Genomic DNA, 22,672 nt, shown 5'->3' with positions numbered 1-22,672 from the left:
AAATTATCATAAATTTATTAAATAGAAGAATTAAGCATGGCATAAAAATTGTTTATATAAATCAGTGTAAATTTGATTTTGAAATAAATAATAATCAAATGAACAGTGAAGAAGTACATAATTTGAATTGTTGATGGAACTGTAAATTGCTGTGTCATTTAATATTAAAAATAAACATATGAAATAATTTTAGTAATGAAACTTTGGAACAGTTTTATTCATAATATATTATTATATTTTTTTCTGAGCTAGAAACAATATTACAAGAAATATAAATTTAAAAAAAAATCTTTTTGAAATAAAATTTGAATTACTGTAGCAAATTTTATAAAAATTTATTGATTATAAACACTTAGTATTATACCTATACTTATTAATTCTGCTTAGGGAAAATATAAGTATAAATAAATTCTGTAATATAATCAATAAAATTAAAAGATAGGCTTAATTTTCATAGATCAACACACTAATAGCTAAATGCTAATTCCAGCATATAATCTTTAATGTTTTAAAGATTATGTGCTGGAATAAAAGCTAATATTAATCTTTAATATTAGCTTTTGAACACAGCTATGTTCAAAAGGCTTTTCAAACGATAGAACTGTTTGTTTGTATTTATGCATTCTTTCCTGAAGAGGGTCTCTGAAAGACAGCTGAAAACGTTTGGAACATTAAAGATTATATGCTGGAATTAGCATTTAGGTGTTAGTGTATTGATTACTATACCATTCCAGTTTGTGTGTAAGATTTATCTGTATGATTCATAGATCATTTTTGAAACATTGTAAATTTTGGAAATTATTAAATTAGTATTACAGGTATACCTCGCCTTACGTCGGTAATTGGTTCCAGGAAAACGACTTAAGTCGAAAAACGACGTAAGTCGAATTTACTTGTCTCCGAATCTACTTGTCACTAGACTAAACTATAAATTACTATTCCCAGTTCTGTATTTTATTTATTAATGCATTTTTAATCATATATTGTTAATAAGAATCTATTTTAAGCTTACAAACAAATAAATTTAGTTTTTAATAGAGTACAGAAAAAAGTAATCTAAATTTACGAATGCATGTACTGTACTGTAAATACAGTACATACTTGTAAATGTGTATATTTTAATATGATTTTATGTGCTTTAAACGCTTTTCTAGTGATATTACGACTTCAATATTTGTGGCGGACGGACGTAAAGTCGAATAAAATGACTTAAACTTGATTTTTATTTTTTCGTATACTTTTTTGACAAACGACGTATAATCGGGAACGACGTAACTCGAAACGACGTAAGTCGAGGTATACCTGTATATAATTTTTTACATTATGATTTTATTTTATTTAACATTTTACATAGATAATTTTACGAGAAATTTATGTTTAAACTGAAATACAGTAGAGCGTCGTTTATCCGAATCAATTGGGGACTGGGGTTGTTCAGATAACTTATTTTTCGGATAAACGATTATGTACGAAAAAATATATTAACCTATCCCGTGTTGAAATTTTTCTCTGTTGCGTGTCGCTTTGTGTTGAATTTTCGTTGATGTTAAGCCTAACGTAAACCTTTTAAAATAATAATCGTGGCTATTGTATCATTAAAAATGATTTCTTTATGTTTTACAAACAAAATAAATACATTGAAAAATATAAAAACAAATAAAAATTATACTTTAGGCCGACTGGAATTCTTTCAGATAACCGATGTTTCGGATAACCGACGCTCTACTGTATATAAAAAAGAAGTCTATTTTCAGACTTGGATAAATTAATCAATTTAAATCTTTGCCAAAAAATGCAAAATAACAGACATATGTATAAAGGTGTAATTTTGTGATTGTTATTTATCGCTAAGGTTTGTTGTTTGATGTCTTACTCAAACACAATTTTATTCATAATAATCTTTTTCACACTTTATAGTTTGAATAAACACTTTTTTAATGAGAGTATTATGAAGTAACAATTAAAATTTATATTAGTTACTCTTTTTTGTAATTTTACTAAAATATTAAAATTTATTTTAGTGTTCCATATGGTTATATTATTATACCTAACCGTAAGATTGTACCTATTGATTCTTTTGATGGTAAATTTCTTAAAATGTATGAAGATGGAAATTTTGAAGATTGTTTTAATGTTTGGTTTAAAGCAGGTAAGAACTAATTTTTAATTATGAAAAAAATTTTAGATTTTTAAAACTATAAGTTGTTTAGAATTGATCTCTGTATTACATTTAGATAAATCATAACTTTCCAATAGACAAATCATATATTTATAACAACATACACAGAACCAATAATCAGTGTGAAATATAAAAACAAAAAACAAAAACTATCGCAAACGTTTTCCAACTCATCCTGAGTTCTTCTTCAGGCACTATACTGGTTACCAGTTGGAACATCATTAAGAACATAAAAGCTTTGATTGAAAGAAATATAAATTTGAACAAGTATTTGAAGTATGAGTACAAAAAAACTCAAAGTCGTGGATGTGCTTAACAAAGATTCAACCAAAGGATTAAAACTGTGATGTCAAGTAGAGTCTGCCAGGCCAATGACAATATCATTTCCTTCTTAAAATTTACACATGATGTTGTAAAATTAGCTTTGAACATTTCTATGGCCTCCAACCATCTGAGGTGTTCTGTGTGGGATGTGGTTAGGATGAATTTGGACCAAGTGAAGTCCACCACAATTTCCAGATCTGCCACATAGGGAGAGAAGACTGTAGAATGTCAGAGAGATGTTCTTGTATCCTTGTTCTCATGGAATGTTTATTGGACTTGATATACAGAAGGTCCCTATTCCTGATATCTCTGATAGGGGCACTGTATATGCCATGAAGTCTGGTAGGGTTGGGAGGGTCCTGACAAATGCAAATTAGACAGAAATTATTATAGACTTGTTCTACAGTAAATAATATTTTTAAAATAATTTACTCATTACTAAAAATTTATTTATTTATTTTTAAACAATGAAAAAATTTTTTAATTTTAAATATATATTTTAATCTACTATATATTTTATATTTAGGAAAATATAGATATAGTCTGTCAATTGATCAAACAACAAAAGCTTTTGATACTTTACATAATGATAATTTTACAACTAGAAGAAATGTAAGATGTATCAAATGTGAATTGAACAATGTTACAGGGCATGGAATTGTTGAATATGTTTTTAGGTAAGTTGTATAAATTATTACAATTATACAATAAAACAGTGGAATTGCAATAACCGGATCTGTTAACATTTCATCTATCACGATCTATCAACATTTCATCTATCAGATGCTACTGAAAGTGCAATACTTAGATTTTTTTTTTTATTTCGGTAAAATACAGCTATCTATTGAGTTTCATGTTAGAATTTTATTTATAAAAGTATAAAATAATTATAAATTTATAAAATTATGTAATTAAAAAGTAAATTACATTTTTTATTCTAATATACTTTTTAAAAATAAATTATGCAACTCCTTTTTGTTTTATTCTTTGCATTTGATTACCTCAATGCTATTTTCACTGATAGATTATTATTTACCTGTAAATTACCAAATATCTCATTTTCAAATGATGATATAATTAGTATCATATAAGTAATGTTTTCTTAATCCTAGAAAAGTATTTATTAAAATTAAAAATATTTTTGATTAGTTTGACTGACTTGCTAAGATTGAGAAGGTGATTTTTAGTTGTATTAATACTTTTCCTAGTTTAATATCACCATTTCAGGTGATGTTTATTATTAACTTTAAAAATGATGCTCTTTTCTTAACATAATTTAGAATTAACATTATAATGCAAGTTAACTTTAATGCTGATCAATGCTCATAGTCCCTGTAAGTATATATATGAGAGAGATGGGGCTTTGAGTACTGATTGAGTATTGTTTCAACTGAAATTAAGTAACAGTCTAAAAAGAAATGAAGACCTAATGATGTTCATAGTTATGGTATTATTTTGCAGGTATATTTATATCAACTTAAATATGTTCTATACAGATATATTATTATTAAATTTAAAAGTAAAGAAAATATATTTTTACATACACTTATAATTATTTTATAAAATTTCAAGATTATTATTATTTATTAAAATTAACTTTCTATATCTTGTTTTTACATTTTTATTTCATAAAGTTTTAAAGATGAAATTATAATTATAATAAATATATTTAATNAAAGGAAAAGTATAATGTACAGGGGCAAGCCACTAATAATTTGAGGTGGAGAACATATATTTCAAATTAAATAAATTAAAAATATGATTAAAAATTGCAGCCTGGCATAAAAGTATTTATTAAAATTAAAAATATTTTTGATTAGTTTGACTGACTTGCTAAGATTGAGAAGGTGATTTTTAGTTGTATTAATACTTTTCCTAGTTTAATATCACCATTTCAGGTGATGTTTATTATTAACTTTAAAAATGATGCTCTTTTCTTAACATAATTTAGAATTAACATTATAATGCAAGTTAACTTTAATGCTGATCAATGCTCATAGTCCCTGTAAGTATATATATGAGAGAGATGGGGCTTTGAGTACTGATTGAGTATTGTTTCAACTGAAATTAAGTAACAGTCTAAAAAGAAATGAAGACCTAATGATGTTCATAGTTATGGTATTATTTTGCAGGTATATTTATATCAACTTAAATATGTTCTATACAGATATATTATTATTAAATTTAAAAGTAAAGAAAATATATTTTTACATACACTTATAATTATTTTATAAAATTTCAAGATTATTATTATTTATTAAAATTAACTTTCTATATCTTGTTTTTACATTTTTATTTCATAAAGTTTTAAAGATGAAATTATAATTATAATAAATATATTTAATTAATTTGAATTTAGAAATGAGGAGAAGTTAATTCCTGCAAGAAAAGTTCAGACACCATTAAAAGTTTTAGGTAAATATTCTTAAACTTAATATATTAAATTACTATTACATATACTAGGTATCCTGATAGTTTAATCAATGTTAACTTGCTTATAATTAAAATTAAAAAAAAATTTTTAAAGTAGACAAACATATAAAACAAAAATTAATGAATTACTAAAAAACTAATTAATTACTAAATAACTAATTAATGAATTACTAAAAAAATAAATTTAAATTTGATTATTTTTTGTGAGAAACAACACTAAAACAATTTCTATAGTTATGTCACAAAAGAACAAAAGAGTTGCAATTAATTAAAAAAATTGTAATTAAGTTTCAAAAGACGCTGGTAAAGTTAATATAAAATTAAATAAACAATCATAAATAAATAAAAATTATTAAAAATAATTATAAAAACCTAAACTAAATTAAAACTAAATAAATTAAACTTAAAAATTAATTAAAGCTAAATAATAATTAAAATTTTGGTCTTTACACCAAAACTGAAGCCAAAATTAAAAATCAAATCAAATCAATTGAAAATTAAAACAATGTTTTTAAAAACCATTTAAAAGTTGTTTTTAAATTTTCAAATTTACATTATTTGCATGCAGTGATGATGGAACATTTTGCTTTTAATATATATACAGATTGTTACTAATTCATGTAACTTAATATTGTAGGGTATATCACACATTTGAGACCATTAATAATTTATTTAATAACTAACATAATATATCTATAATCATTATACCAATGTATATTTTGACTTAAATTTAGAGTCCTCTTCATTTAGCCTGTTTTGGTCAATTTATAAACATTACATAAAACTCAATATTACAACATCAATTAATTCATACTAAAATCCAATACAAAAAGAAAGATATTATTTCTATCTAATATATAATAAATTATAAAGTTGTGGATTCTTTCACTAATGATATTACACAATAAACAGTCTACTTGATAATAACATCCGCATTAACATATATTTTGTATAATAATTTCTTTGATTACAAGTGTCTTTAAAATACATTTTTATCATTTCCTTAATTAATATGCTATGACATTATCCTTGTCTCTTTTTTTATTACTATGTCCATTAGTTAAACTTTTTTAATCATTAGATATCACAATTTTAAATTAATGACAATTAAAAGGATGTAAATACTCACAGACCTCTTTTGTATTGGTTCCAGCAGATAGATTTAATATAAAAAACAATCAAACTAAAGGTGATCAAAAATGTTTGTTTGGTTATTTTTTTACATTAAATCTACCTGCTGGAATCAATATGGATGCATCTATGAGTAATTAAACCAAATTTCTTACCTAATTTATCATATCCATTCTGACAGTCCAATTTATGTTATCATAGTTTTTTTTTCTATTTTTCTCTATATACAACTTCTTCATTTTAAACTATTCATATAATTATGCTACTTTTTGTCAATTTTCATATCATCATTTACATTAATTAATTTTCCTTTTTCTTTGGTTATTGCTAAATATTCATACAATTTTTTTTTTTTTTATTATAAGATTGGGCTGCAATTTGAAAAAATTGAAGACCTGTAAATTTCCATTGCCATTAATCTGTCTGTCTGCCCTTTTTAATCTCAAGAACAGAGTTAGATAAATGAAAGACAAGACTGGATATAGAAAGCTTAAGGGCAGGAGGCCCTAGTTAACTATATGTGAGCTTCCGATGCAAACCGGATATCATGTTATTTCAATTAAAAAATTTTCCCTGATAGGAGTTAGATAGATGACCATTGGCATGACTATTGTTAAAGGAAAATATAATGTACAGGGGCAAGCCACTAATAATTTGAGGTGGAGAACATATATTTCAAATTAAATAAATTAAAAATATGATTAAAAATTGCAGCCTGGCATTGTGACGATGCCACAATAAAATAATTGCTCATCTTATTTCTATTGAATTTTTATTTATTTTGCAACCATATTTAATGCACTATTTACTCACTACTGAACTTGGTTTATTATATTTGATATCTATGTTCTTTTAATCTTATTTTTAACTGTTTACCAATTTCACCTATTTATATAGAGAGATTATTAAATTAATTACAGTTAAATTTATAAATTACATCATTTTGTTTCAATTTATCCTTTGTTGTTAATTTTTTCTTATAACTATAAAATATCCATTTTTTAATTGTATTTTCATTGCTAGCACTAGTTGAATGTTATATTTATATAATAATTTTAATTTTCTCAAACAAATCTTTAATATATGGTTTTTTTATATCTTTTTTTTGTTATTGTTATAATTTATATAATTTATTTTTCCTATTGTTTATTTGTATTTATATTTAACTATTTTTCAATTACTCTTAGAATAATTATTTAACATATACATTTTAATTATTTTAGATATTTCATTTTGTTTGTCTTTTATATTAGTTGTAAAGTTTTTATCTTATATACATATGAAAGCTGTTTTTCTTTATGGTTTTTTATATCATTTGGTCTTTTATATCTTTATGGTTTTTTATAACTTTGGTATTTCTGAATAAAAATGTATTACTTTTTATGTCAGAAGTTTATTTTCTTAATTCATTCTGATTTACATGTGGAGCTTTGTGCTATAACTCAGTCTCATCAATGAATGTAAATAAGCTAAGACTTTTGAGAGAGATTTAAATACCATTGGATCAAGGTAAAAGATCAAGTCCGTAAATATCTGTGAGAAAGTTTGTCATGATGTTTCAATCCCTAGATCTGGGTGAAACAGTGGAGCTTCTACTAAAGATTTATATTTTTACATTTTTACTGTGAAAATGTAAACCTTCAGAAGTAAATGAAATCTATTTTCACATAGGCTTTTATCTGAAAACCCTGTGTGAAAATAGATTTCTTTTATTACTTGAGATTTACTTTTTAGGATATATATGAAGAATTTTTTCTTTGGACAATTTAATGAAGATGGTTATAACTCTTGATGGTTTAACAATGAATTTTTTTTTTAGTAGTTTGAGGAGTGCTTTGTATTCTTCAATGAGGATTGTCTCTCCAATTCTGCGAAACTATTTTAGTTGTTTTAATCCCGTTTGGACTTTTTTCATAAACTTTTTTTTGTGGACAGTCAATTTTTCTTTTCATTGAATCTTTGATTTATCACCAACAGTTTTTGGAAAGTTATTCAGATATTGATCTCTTTTACTGGGGATGAATTTCTTACTTCATTTTCACTCTTCTCTCATATTTTGATTATTCTAATTGTGACTATGAAAGTTCAGTAACTGACTTTGGATAAGCAATTGGTAAGACAATTGAGATGTTATAATCTTACACTTAATATCTTCTCTGACATGATGTAATTTTTGTTCTTGTCTACAAAATTTTATTTTCTTTTTCTTATATGTTGTTTATACACTCATATAAATCATCTGACAACATAAATTTTTTTTTCTGATGAAAATTACCTTATAGTATATAATGCTTTAACATTTTTAATAACACAGTTTATAGATAAATTCTTTGTGTTAAAAATTATACCTGGATGAACCAACCAACAATTGAAATAATTGGGCAGAACATCATACAGATTATCATACAGACATTATATGACAACTATTATATTACAAAATTACAATATAAGAACTAGAGGTAGACATTAGGTGCCATTTCTTGACTAAAGTAGAAATTATAATTTAAATTTTAAATTTAGAAGTCTGGGTAATAGTATATAGAATAGTCTAAAATTTAAATTATAATTTCTACTTTAGTCAAGAGATGGTGCCTAATGTCTACCTCTAGTTCTTATATTGTAATTTTGTAATATAATAGTTGTAATATAATGTCTGTATGATAATATCTGTTGACTGTTCCATAGGCATAGGGTATATGGGGATGAGTTATGTAAAGGTTTTATTTTTGTTCTAACAAATTTTGTGGGTAGATGCCATTGTAGGTTAAGTACATGAAAATACAGTAATATTTATTTTGAAATTTTAATTTTAGGAATTCACTAAAATTGATATATTATTGTAATATATTTATCAGTTTCTTTAGAAAAAAATTTATTTGTAAACATTAATTTTATATTAATTTTTATTTTATATAAACAGATGAATTTATTATTTTTGTATAATCAGTAATTTAATTTTCTTAATTCTCTCTTCTTAAGTAATTTAGTTCTCTATTTATGAAATCAATGAAAAATTGAAATTTATATCTTTATGTGACTAGATGAATGTAAAGTTACAGAAATTCCTATGGTTGTTAAAATAAATGATGATATTAGTAAATTGAAACATGTCTCAGGAGGTAAAGGTTCATCTCTATCTTGTTTGAGTTCATTGATGAATAGTTGCAAAGAGGTAAGATTTTAAAATAAAAATATTTGTAAATTTTAAAAGCTGAATAAATAATAATTGTTGAAATTATTTAATTAATTGCTTGTTTTATTTAATTTTAGTTTTTTGTGTAATGTGATTTTAGGTTATTAATTTATGTCATGTATTCTAACTGAAACTTCTTAGAAGGAAAAATCTTGTTTTGTTTATAAATTTAACTAGCAGTTTGGAAATAATTATTAAAATGTGTTTAATACATTTGTAAAAAATTATTTACAGTATTATTGTGCTAATCTGAACCCCTTGTAATCTAAACAGCTTCTACCATTCCCTTAACTAAAATAATGGACTTGTCAACTGTACACTTGCAGTTCACATTTAAAATAAACATAAGTCACATGTTTTAAGCAAAGCTGCTCATTCTTTTTGTGAGTCTGTTTGACTTAATAACATTCCTAACTGTTTTACACAAAGATACAGCTAGCTATGCAGAAAAACTACTGCAATGGGCTGAAAACAATGAAAACTCTCCCAGAAGTTTTGTTGCTTTGCTGTTTACAAGAAAACTTTTTCAAGCTTTATGCATAGAGTAAAACTGTAAAGAAACTTTCTGATTATTTTAGTGTATTGTGATTTAAAAAAATTTAATTTTCATACATTATACAGTATGGTACAGTAGTAGTAGTAGTTTTAAGTTTTTTATACAGTATAGGTTTATTGTACTTTACTGCATAAACCTGTTGCATGTCAACATTTTTGTATTGTATTTTTAAATTTCCTTATCTGTTAAAACATTGTGTATATGCGTATATTTTGCTACTACTATATTTCTTCTCAGTCCTATGCCCTTCAAAGGATGTGGTGATATTACAAATTGATGGCTTTAATTATATCTTTCCACTACTCCTGGTGTTGTGCCATGTGGATGGCTTCATACATTGTATGGCCTGTAATCATCTGCCCACCTAATCCAACATCTGACTCTAGGACGTTTGTTATTGATCTTCCCTTCTAGGATTTGTTTCTCAAATCCATTTTTGCATTTGGAAATATGTCCCAAGAAGCAAAGATAGGATTGGTACATTTTAGTGGTAAGGCATGTCGTGATTATCAGTTGATTTAGGATGGAGCAATTTGTTTGGTGCTCTGTCCAAGAGATTTTCAGCATTCTACTACTATATATGCTAAGAAAAACAAGCATTTTTTGTACTGTATATTATTATATAACCCCAGTTAGTCCAAACTTTTCATTAATCCAAACTACCACTAGTCACTATTAGTTTGGCCTTTCACAATCATACTGTATAACACATAGCAAAATTATTGTGAATAACTTTGAAATATTTTAATGGAAACTATTATCATGGTCAGTTATTTAAATGATTACTTTCAGAAATGGTTAGTTTTCAAAGTGCTAATTTCTCCTTTGATATCAATGAAAACATCAGACAATTAGAATATGTCCTGCTACATATAGCCATCAGTTAGTGATTTGCTTTTCATTGTGTATTTCTGAGGTTATACATTAATTTAATGATCCAGATCAAAAATGGAGAAAATAAAAAAATTTTTAAAAATATTTAAAGATATTGTGATTACATATATCATATCAGATGTAGCATGAAAACAAAATAATGGCAATCCAAAATACTTACTTGACACACACAAAAATTTATTGTAGTAAGTTTTTCACTAAGTTTTTTATTATTGAAATTAAAGAATAAATTCTGGTTTATTTTCAGTCATTTCTCCCACAAATTAGCCCTATAAATTTCATTCTCACTTCATTAACAATTTTGAATAATCTATAAAATGTATTAAAGATAAAAATTAATAGTCTTTAATAACACAGAACTGCATTTTATGTTAATATTATAAAGTTTTTCTTATAATGCAATCAAAGACTAATTAATAATGCAAGATGTACAGTACTATTGACATCTTTGATCAATTAAAGGGAAAAATTTATCTCGTTACATCTGTTTGCATTTATCATGTAACAACATTTGCAATACTTATTTAGTGATCATAAATTATTATATTATTATTGGATTAATTCAATAAAAAGTCCTGTAGTGGACACTCGTGGTTTCTTTCTGCTTGTTGATAGATTCAAAATAAATTATTGTTTTTCTGTACACAGTATATTTATTCTCTTAACATCTACTTATGCTAAAATAAAGTTAATAACAACAATTTAGAATATTTGGACATAAATCAAATTTAAACATCAATTTTTTCTATGGATTGAACTTCAATACAGTTTTTAAATTTTTATTATCTTTCTAGTTAAACTGAAATGCATAAAAATCAAACACTATCAAAATGACTAAATGCTTTTGGACTTTCTTTTTTTACCTTCAGAGTTCACAGTCCCAAAAATGAACATTTTGAACATTAGCAAATATACTTTCTTATTTGAAACATATCTGTCACATTTTAAATTTAAATGAAAATTTTCTCATTCTAAAATAACATCTTGGGTAACTCTCAACTTTCATTCAATTCCAAATATCTGTTAAATTCTGGCATTTCAACTTGTTAAAACATAAGAAAAAAATTATAATTATATACAAGATTTTCAAAGTACTGGGTGATCATAATTAAAGTTGTCTTATTCAGAGGAATCTGTAGCTCCAATCAATAAGCTGATTGATTACCAAAATTTGTGTACACATTATTCAAAGAACATGGAAAAGGATTTTGCAAAGTTTAATTTTAGTTCTAAAATTGTTTCCTGCATGGTAAATGGCACTGCAAAATAAAACAAAACAGAAACGCAATGAAAAATCATTTAATCATTCATATAGGGACATAAAGGTATGTGCTTTACAGATTGCTTAGCAATGCAGGGAATGTTCAATGTGTTCCATATCATTTAGGTATAAAAATTTGAATATAATGCATAATGTGTTCAGTGGCTGATCACAACTGTTCTCACATCATGTTTTGCACATGCAACACAATACTGTTTTTTAAGTCTGCCAATGTTACAACATTATAACAATAAACTATATTCTTTAAATGGCCTCTCAGCTAGAAATTACATGAATTCAGATCCAGAGAATGTGACGGCCAGGTTGTCAGAAATCAATGACTAATCATACAATCATCAGTGAAATGAGTGAAATGTTGGTGAAAATGTTGCTGTATATTGCATCTAATATATTTCTTTGCTTGTAGTGCCATTTAGCCTGTAGCAGACAATTTTGGAACTAAAATTTCTTTGCAAAATTCTTTTCTGAATCTTTTGAATAGTGTGTACACAAATTTTGGTTTTAATTGGTTTCTTGGTTGGAGCTACAAAGTCCTCTTAATAGGACAACTTTAATTGTGATCACCTTGTATTTTGAACATTTTTCAATATAATTTCAGTAAAATCTAAGTTTATTGTAATACTTTATCAATAATAATTATGTTAATCTTAAATTACTTCATTTTGAAAACAATAATGCAAGTTATTCAATTAATGTTTTTAATTATTTATTTTACTGTACAATTTGTATTATAGTAATTTTATGACAACTTACACTTGGATATATTGTAAAGAATATTTACATATTTAAATATATTGTATTATTTTATATCTGCAAAGTTTTGTTTTTTAATAATATTGAAAAACAGTGAGAGAGGATTACTAAGAATTAAATTTATATCATATTTAAATAAAATTTATTAATCTGTCTTTCACAAATAATAACTAAAATCTTCTCACTTGAGTTTCACATTTAATTTAATTTAATTCACAAATAATATTTGTCTTTAAGAAAAATAATTTTATTATTAATGGTAAGAAAATATTTAATTTGATATAATTTTATATTTATAGACAAACAGTATCAATTTTATAGTACCAGATGGAATTATATTAACAACTGCAGCTTATTATCATCATCTTAAATGTAACAAAAATATTTTGCAAAGTATTTTTACAATAGAAAATAATTTGAGGTATTATTTTATTGAAATTTATTAAGAAAAATTTTATATTTACAAATTTAAGATTGATCAATTAAATACTTTTAATATGATTTACGTATAATTGAATAAAATGTATGATTTATTTAAAATTTTGATAAATTATACTTTTTATTTATAAAAAAAATGATAAAAATTGGATTTATTGTAAATGAACAAATCAGTGCAAAATGAAATTTTTATCACTGAAAATGGAGAGATTTATAATACATTAATAACTTTGAAATATAAAGTGTACCTTTATAAAAATTTAAATTGTTATCTTTTATCATTTTATGATTTAGGATATCACTAGACTTAATTTCAATGATAATGCATAAAAATTATGGTTAATTTCATAAAAAAATAGAAAAAAAGTACTGAAAGATATTTAACATGTTAATTGTAACTTCCATCTAAATTTTAGCTAGTAATAATACACATTATTAAACTAGTTAATAGTTTCAATAACTCTTATTTTTGGCTAGTTATGGAGTCAGAACTCTTGCTTTAAGGCACTTCATTTTACAGCATGTCACTAATACTTTTCAATTATATTCATGTTTATTAACAATTTCTTTGCTTTTAACAAAGTTTTTTCAAAACTTTTTTATCTATTACTATTAATTTTGCATAATTTTTTTAGGCTTAGTGTTTGTATGCATTTAATTAAAGAGAAATTCTGTTTATTGACATTTATTAAAATCTAATTATATTAAAATTCACAAGTATTGTACATTGGGCAGAATTACAACCATCATCTTTAAAAATTCAAATAAAAGAACAGTAAGTTATAAATTTAAAATTGTTATAATACCTTCTTCTTTCTGCATCTTGAGGGTCTGTGCCAGGAAGACTAACGGTAATAGATGAACTGGATGCAATGTTATATTTTCGAACTGGTTTCCTGCATATTTTGATGCGTACCAAGAATTCAAAAATGGTATTTCCTATCATAGCCAATGGAGGCTGTAGAACATTTGGAAAAAAACTAGACAGGGAAAAATTTAAATTACAAATAAAGNAGTACATATACAGTATGTAATTTTTATAATTTGTTATAGTTATCAGAATATTGAAAATAATGAACTTGAAGATTGTTGTTATAAGTAAGTATAAATTTATTTTTCAAATTTTCATAAAGAAAATAAAACATTATTTTCTTTAGGAATAATTTAATAATAAACTACAAACTAAAGCTTATTCAAAATTCAGCTTAATTTAACACTTTAGTTTTTTTAGTAGAAATTTTTATGGATAATAGGTTGTAAATATTAAAATATTTTATATTCTTAATTTCAAACTATAAGAATTCAAGATATTAACTTTTCAATCTTATACTAAGACATTAAAAAATTTTAAATATAGATTAACATTTCAAACATTATATTGATGGTAATATTTATTACATTGAATGACATTTATAAACTACTGAGGGGGGGAATAGTCCTAATACGCTTCAAATACTATCAGTCAATTATTTTCTAAATTTTAGTAATTTTAACAAATTAAATATTCTAAATACATCAAATATAAATGAATAAACATTTTTATATGTACATTTTTGATGGATATTTATTTTTTTACAATTTTTATTGATATAAGTAATATTTAGTTTTTTTGGTTTTAGGATCATTGGAGAGTTTAATCATACATCCTTAGATAATTGTATTTTAGAAGAAATTAAAGAACAATTATTTAATAATACAGAAGAAAACACTAAGAGAAAAATGTATGCTGTTCGTTCATCAGCAGTTGGTATGACATTGCTTTAATTTTTATAATAGTCACACAAATTTTTTTTCTTAGTAATAAATTTCTTAAATTAGATTTTAAAATGTTTCTAATAAAGTTGGTTTATGAAAAAAGAAAAAATAATTTTATTTATTTGTTTGAGTACAATTATTAATTATTAAATACAATTATCAGTTTAAATACAATATTTTAATATAAATTATTTCTATTGGAATCATCATTTCTGTCATGAAATAAGCATTGTTAGTATGTTCAAATGGTATTAGAAGAAAAAACTTTTAATTTATCTTTTAATTATATAGAATTATTTAATTAAAAGATTAAATAGATTTTGTAACCTCCCCATCACTCAATCTCCGAATGTTGCCAAGTCTAGACTGGGCCTTCCTGCTTTTAAAGAAAGAATTAAATATTTTCACTGATTTCTATACTTAAAATATTTTAATTGTTCTATACAGTACAATTGGATTCGCTTAAGAATACTCCAAAGAAATTTATGATAATCGTCATATATTTACATCATTTTATGGATTAGTGATTTCATAGTTTTCTTACTTTTATCATATTTTGCAAAGTATGTTTAATTTTGATTATTTTTTACATGTTACTTTCTCTCAGTTTAAAAATATTTGTAAATGAAATTTATATCATGTTTAGCTTTTTTTTAGTTGTGTTTTTAAGTTATACAATGGGTGATCGGTTAACGAACATATCGGATAACGAACAAATTGGATAACAAACACTTTCGCGAAGGATTTTTATGATCGGATAACGAACACCCCACAGAATAAACACAAGAAGAAGCGACGTAAATAATGAATACAATTGGTCTTCCCTTGTCTTCAGACAACAATTCGGAAAGTCATGGAAATTAGAACAAAAATTTGAATAAGAACCCTGCACATAAAACGTCTTATTATGCATGCATGAATTTTAATTTTTATACATGTAATAAAACTTTTTGTATTGTTCTTTTGAATTGCATAAGATTGTATTATTTTAAAGTCGCCTAAAATTAGATTAGATAGACTACCCTCTGTACTTTTTATTTTAATGTTCCAAAAATTAATATAGACATTTACTTCCTTTAACAGTTGAAAATTATTTTAAAATTACTTTTTTGCTAACTTTTACATTTTTATTTTAAAAATATATTTTAAGCAAACATTTTAAAACTAATATGAATTGTTTAAGTGAAGAATTATTACTGAATGCAGCATAGAGGAGAGCATTGCAAAATGCCAGGGATAGGACTCTGAAGAGAATCAGACTGTGACCCTGATATAATGTAATATTAATTGCCATATTTAAATTTTAAAACGTTGAGGTTTTAAAAACAATGTGTTAGTCAAAATTATGAATTTGAGAAAATTTCTAATAACCTTATTATTGATAAAATTTTTTCTAAAATATTTTGACTCTTTCAGAATTATCCTTTATGCTCTCAATTTGAGGACAGTTATTAATAAACTAGTCTGAAAATAAAAAAGTGAAAAAAAATAAATAATTGTAATTTAAATAGTATTATTTATTTTTTTTCAAATTTCATATAAATAGTCTTTAATCTTTCATATAAATAGTCTTTAATTGTGTAATAAAATTAATTTACAATTAAATTTTTTTCATCATTAATATTTTCATAAATTTGGGAAATTTATTAATGGGCATGTTTAATAAATTTATACTTTTTAAACAAGTTTATTAATGCATAGTAAATTTAAAAACTTCTTCCTTTCTTTTTGAAATTATATAGTTGTGCAGTTATGGATTAAAATACAGGAAAAATTAATTTTTATATAATAAAAAAAAATGTTATTTTAAATTTAAATAGTTTTGTGATTCTAAAATGATATCTTTCTAATTAACAATTTTAATATTTTCAACCTGACAATAGCCTATGGAATAGGCCAAAAACGTTTGTTTTAATTAAACTTTTTCGGCAACAATAAAGATGTTTGGTTATTGTTTAATAATTTTAACTATTTAAACACTAATTTAACATAAAAATAAACAGTTTTTATAGCTTAATCACTTTTACTTTCCCAGCTGTTATGTATACATAACAAGGGAAAGTATTGGAATTGTGTCAAATTTGACTGAGTTTTTTTAGACCTCCTGAACCCAAGAAAGTAAAAAAAAAAAAAAATGGCAAAAAATTCTGCGCGTGTGTGTGTGTGTGTGTGTGTTGGCATTTATTTTGCTTGATAACTCAGGTTGGGGTGAAGATAAAGAAACAAAATTTGGCATGGCAGCTTTTATATATAAGGGGCATTGATGCTATTAAATTTTGGTGGTAAAAGGTCAAGGGGTTAAGAGATGGATGGGGGTCACGTGTCATATCTTGAGTGGGGTCAGATTTAATGATGTTATACTTTATTAGTATTTAAAATATTTTTTTTGAAACTGATTACTATGTTTAAATTTAAGCATTTTGCCATTTAATAATAATTGAAACTATAGAAAATTTTTAAAACAAAATTTCATAACAGATAACCCACAAACAATTTTATTATGTTGTAATTAAAAATATAAGTTATTTTCTAAATAAAATCTCATAATAGAGAGGAAAGTTATGCAACTCATTGCTGGATTTTTTAAAATCATTTTGTTGTTTTATGATTTTTTGTTGTTATCTATTCAGTTGCATGTGCCCTGAGAAAAAGAAAGAGATGTATCGTCATCGTTCAAGCTACCCGGAATTTCCTATCCTGTGTTTCTTTAAGAACACTGTTGAATTGCCCAGATTAGATCCTCCAGTTCTCCATCCTCATGGATGGAGTTGTTACAAAATTCATATCCCACTTCTGACACCACTGTGACCAGAGGGTTGGCACTTCTTTAGTGCCTCATCAGGACTGACACCACTGTGTCTTTAGGATAGACACAGAAACTGCAACTTAAGAATTTGTGCAAGTGGTCACATGCGCGGACGATCGGATTCGGGATAGAGGAGGGTTGAGAGATGGATCGGAAGTGATTCACTTGGATACGAGATTAACAACTAAAATAACCAATTTAATTCAACAAAAACAAAAAAAAAATACATAGCTCTATATTATTGGATAGCGGTCGAGAGAGAGAGTTTACAGGAAACTGCGAGTTGATATAGATACCTCTGATGCACTGATAATTGTGCAGATTTTTGGATCACTGACTTCGGTCGTTCGTTCGGTTGGGACGGAATCCAAGCATGGATGAGGGTTGCTTTTCCTTGGATGGCAGTCGAAGAAGCAATGGAGAACTGGAGGATCTAATCCAGCCAGTTAGACAGTGTTCTTAATTAAAGAAACACAGGATAGGAAATTCCAGGTAGCCTGGATGATGATGATGATACACCTCTTCCTTTTTTTCAGGGCACCCCTTGTCCTTGAGTCACTCCTTTTTATACCTCCAAATCAAGTTATTTTTTCCTACCAATCAAGAATTTTTTATAGTATGACACATCTGATGAGTTCCCTGGGAAAGGAAATGACTCCGGAGAGAGATGTGATCATTGTCTGGTAATAAAAATGAGAAAAATTTTCAAAAGACAAAAAACGAATTCTCTCTCAAAAATTCACATACACATGTAATCTTTTAAATGTTTACTCTATTCCTTGAGTAACAGTAATATCCAATACTTGGTTATGCCCAAGCACACGACAATCAACTACTGATTCTTCTGAACTTAGAAATCTAAAGGCTGAAATATTTTTGGTTTCTTTATAAAGTTGCTTGTTATTTTCTTTACTCATCTAAAATTGTTAGATTAGAAAATGATCAGCATGAATATAAATATAATAGCTTATCCAATAGTTTTTATTCAGATATCAATAATACTTTATTTATTAAAAATTGTAGATATTAATGTTTTTATAAATTTTCTGATCATAATTGTATAGTCTTAAAAATTTCTAGATTGAAATAATTTAATTTTAATTTTTTCAATTTGTATTGTATGTGAAAAATAAATAATAATGGAGTAGCTGAATCTATAGTATAAATTTTTCAGGCGAAGACAATGCAGAATTTTCTGCAGCTGGACAAATGATTACTTTTCTAGGACTATGTGATATAAATGAGGTATAAAACATTAATTTTTATTTTATTATTAAAATATTTAAATTATTTATATTTAATTAATTTAATCTTTTTATATTGTACCTTTATAGTTTATAATGTAATACATAACTTGTTGTTACATCTGTTTAAAAAGTGTTATTATGTTTTTAGTTAAAAGTTTTGTTGTTAAATTTATAGTTAAATGAAAATAATATATATTTTTAAAATGCACATTTGTCAACTTAAACGTTATAATTTAAATATTGTAATTAGATTTATAATAAGTTCATAACAGATATTCCATTTTTTGAACATACATATGTTACCAGGAAAATCTGAAATTAGGAACAAAATATTTCTATATAGAAATTAATGTATTCATTTATAATTTTAAATTCATATATTATAATACAATATAGCTTGAACCTCATGCCAAATATCACATAAAGAAAAAGTAAAACACACTGAGTGCAGCATTAACAGTATTTTATTTTCGCTAGTGCTTTCAATGAATTTATGTTCATCATCTTCAGGTGAATTAATTTTAAAATAGAACACAAATTTGAATTCTGTTTTTAAATTTGAAAAATAAAAAATTGTTAATGCCACACTCAGTGTATTTTTACATTATTTTTATGTGATATATTATAAATATTGTTGTAAAAATATCTTAATTTTTACATTCTAATTATTGCCAAATATTAATAATTACGTTAAGAATTGCCTGCTTACTATTTAGCTAATTAAGTTTGGATTTCACATATAAAAATCACAGTCTGTTGACAGCATTTGAGTAGGAAATAATTATTTCAGTTTATGATATTTGAATTTTACAGTATTAAATTTTTCTGTAAAGAAAAATCATTAAGCAAACTTGAAATTATTTACTAGATTTATATGAATAACATTTTAACAAAATACAATAATAAATGCACTAAATAATTGTCAGTAAAGAACAAATAAAGAACAAAATGGTGGGATATGAGAAAAATAAATAAATAATGGATGTACAGAATAATATACAATAACTTAGATAATTAAATAATATGAAAGTATCTGAAACTTTTTAAGTTTCTAAATTTAACAAATAATTTTTGTTGTTTAGATCTGTGATGCTGTAATAAAATGTTGGAGTTCTCAGTTTTCTTATTCAGCAGTTCAATATAAAAGGTATTAATAATTCTTAAACTAGTTGATATAATAGTAATAATAATAATTTTTTTTACAAAGTTTATCAAACTGAAAGTTTTGTTTATACACTTAATAATAATACATGATTTTAATCAAAATGGCTGACAGTATTTTTTTAAAAGTTAAAATTTGAAGAAACTAAGTTATTTTTTCCCGCCATGTCCAATCGTCAGAAAACAATAACAGGTATAGCCTATAATAAAAGATTGTCTCTGTAAAGAAAGATGGCTATTGTTTCCTGATGACTGGACTTACTGGAAAGAAGATGACTTAGTTTCTTTAAATTTTGAATTCTTAATAATACATGATTTTATTTTGAGAAATTTTAAAAGTATTTTAATTATGATTAATCTAATAATCAAATAATAACTTTGTCAACAAATATTAGATACTTTACTTGAGTAGCAAAATAATTTTAATATGAATAGGACAGAATTTTTTTTGTGTGTTTTTTATTTTCTATTTACAGTTGTATTTTTATATATTATATTTAATGTATCTGGGTTATACTGTTAATCAGGGACTGGAAATCTTTTGTCATATACATAACATTTCCATTTGTAAAAACGATAAATAAATAAACAAATAAATAAATTTTCTTTCTTAATGACTTAAGCTGTACCTAAAGTTAGGTAGACAAGAAAATGGAATGAACATATTCACTTAAATATAAAAAGTAAAGAATTTTTTATAAGTAGTGCATTTTTAAAATTCAAGGAGTGCACACTATTAAAGCTAAACAATTGCCATATTATTGTTTGGCTTTAATATATAACTATCAGGTTTAAAATGTTTATATTTGAATGCATGCTATAGAAAAAAATCAAGAATTACTGTAGCATTATTTTAGATAACAATGCTACAGTAATATGTTCCACTGCTATGTTGGATAACATTCTGAATATGAAACACAATATAAATAAATATAAAAGTTTACATAACCAATAAAATATTTAAATGTTTTACAGGAAAAATGGACAGCCCATTGACAGTGGCATGGCAGTTGTAATACAAGAAATTATATATCCTGAAGTTTCTGGTGTACTTTTTACCTGTGATCCAGTAACTTGCAATCCTGCTAATATTACAATTACAGCAAATTATGGATTGGGTGAAGTGAGAATATTTAATATTTACTTTTTATTTTGTCTGATTAATGACATAATATATAATTAATATATATACAATAGTCCCCCATAACATTGTGCCTCATTATATCATACTGTTTTTGGTCCGCCAAATTTTAAAAGCACTTGAGACAATAAATTTTAAATTATTAATTGCTATTGAACTTCTTTTTGCAATGAAATACAGTATTTTATTCCTACTATTGACCTTGAAACTACTACTGCAGGTGAAACAATAAATTTGTCAAGATGTAAATAACTAAAACAGGTGAACAGATTAATTATCATTTATGTTACGTTTTGATATTAAAAGATGCCTATTTATTGGTTTTAAGTACTGTCTCCTCATTTACAAGTTTCTGTGAAATTTCAAACTCAATGCAAATGTGTAAGGAAAAGATTTCTCTATTTCTGAATGGAAATTCTAAAATTTTTATACAGTAGTAACTTTATTTTGCATTTTTGAGAATTTTTACTCTGTAATTTTATAAATTTTGATGTCCTATTATATGTTCAATATTTATTTTTTAAATTTTCAATTTACTGTATTTACAGTTTTTATTGAAAAATATACATTACATTGATTTTTAATAAGCAATTTATTGTGAAATATAGAACTGTGTAATAAATTGCAACTGATATTTTGCTTTTATGTCAGCAGTATTTGTCTTTAAATGTCATTGTTAAATAAAAAATAATGCTAAATTGGTGTTCATGGTATCGATGTTTATGTAAACATTAATTAATCTTTCAGCAGTGGGTTAGTCAGGTATGGTGCTATCCCTATGTAGTGGAGAATAAACATGGGAAATTTTTAAAGTATTTTTCCATGTGTTTTTCTCATTATTGTTTTGGAAAAAGATTTTGTAAACAGTTTTGTCTAGTAAAGAAAAGTCTTTTTTTATTGTTACATAATTCCTTTTTTATGTGAATTTTTTTTTGTGGTAGTTTTTGGCTAATTTTTGGCGATATCTGCAAAATTATTTTGCAGATATATCCATCATTCACCAGATTAAACAATTGAGAATAAAGATTTTACAGCATGTATAATCTGTTTAGTAAAAGCCCAGAATTTTTAGTACTCTGTTATAGCATATCACCATATATATCATGCTTTTTCTTTGTTTCCTGACAAGCGTGATATAATGAAGGTCTACTGTATTAATATATATTATGTATGTTATATAATGTATATAATATTGATATGTATTATACAATATATAGTCAGTAAAGAACAAATAAAGAACAAAATGGTGGGATATGAGAAAAATAAATAAATAATGGATGTACAGAATAATATACAATAACTTAGATAATTAAATAATATGAAAGTATCTGAAACTTTTTAAGTTTCTAAATTTAACAAATAATTTTTGTTGTTTAGAT

General features: G+C 24.8%; 1 protein-coding gene across 1 annotated transcript in view; it reads left to right on the top strand.

Moving 5' to 3' along the window:
- LOC111638597 overlaps positions 1 to 22,672 on the top strand; it is a 63,541-nt gene that overhangs the window by 3,706 nt on the left and 37,163 nt on the right. Inside the window, exons 2-11 of the mRNA XM_023384333.1 lie at positions 2,022 to 2,149; positions 3,030 to 3,180; positions 4,863 to 4,918; positions 9,109 to 9,239; positions 13,045 to 13,166; positions 14,237 to 14,281; positions 14,803 to 14,930; positions 18,919 to 18,989; positions 20,074 to 20,138; positions 21,128 to 21,275. Of these exons, the coding sequence (XP_023240101.1) occupies positions 2,098 to 2,149; positions 3,030 to 3,180; positions 4,863 to 4,918; positions 9,109 to 9,239; positions 13,045 to 13,166; positions 14,237 to 14,281; positions 14,803 to 14,930; positions 18,919 to 18,989; positions 20,074 to 20,138; positions 21,128 to 21,275 (969 nt within the window). The 5' untranslated portion in view covers positions 2,022 to 2,097. The remainder of the gene's footprint in view (positions 1 to 2,021; positions 2,150 to 3,029; positions 3,181 to 4,862; positions 4,919 to 9,108; positions 9,240 to 13,044; positions 13,167 to 14,236; positions 14,282 to 14,802; positions 14,931 to 18,918; positions 18,990 to 20,073; positions 20,139 to 21,127; positions 21,276 to 22,672) is intronic.

This window comes from Centruroides sculpturatus, unplaced genomic scaffold, assembly GCF_000671375.1.
Source record: "Centruroides sculpturatus isolate CEXI.00-Female unplaced genomic scaffold, Cexi_2.0 scaffold801, whole genome shotgun sequence".
Lineage (NCBI taxonomy): Eukaryota > Metazoa > Arthropoda > Arachnida > Scorpiones > Buthidae > Centruroides > Centruroides sculpturatus.
The sequence above is the reverse complement of the archived record's forward strand: the minus strand, read 5'-3'. Positions and strand labels throughout refer to the sequence as shown.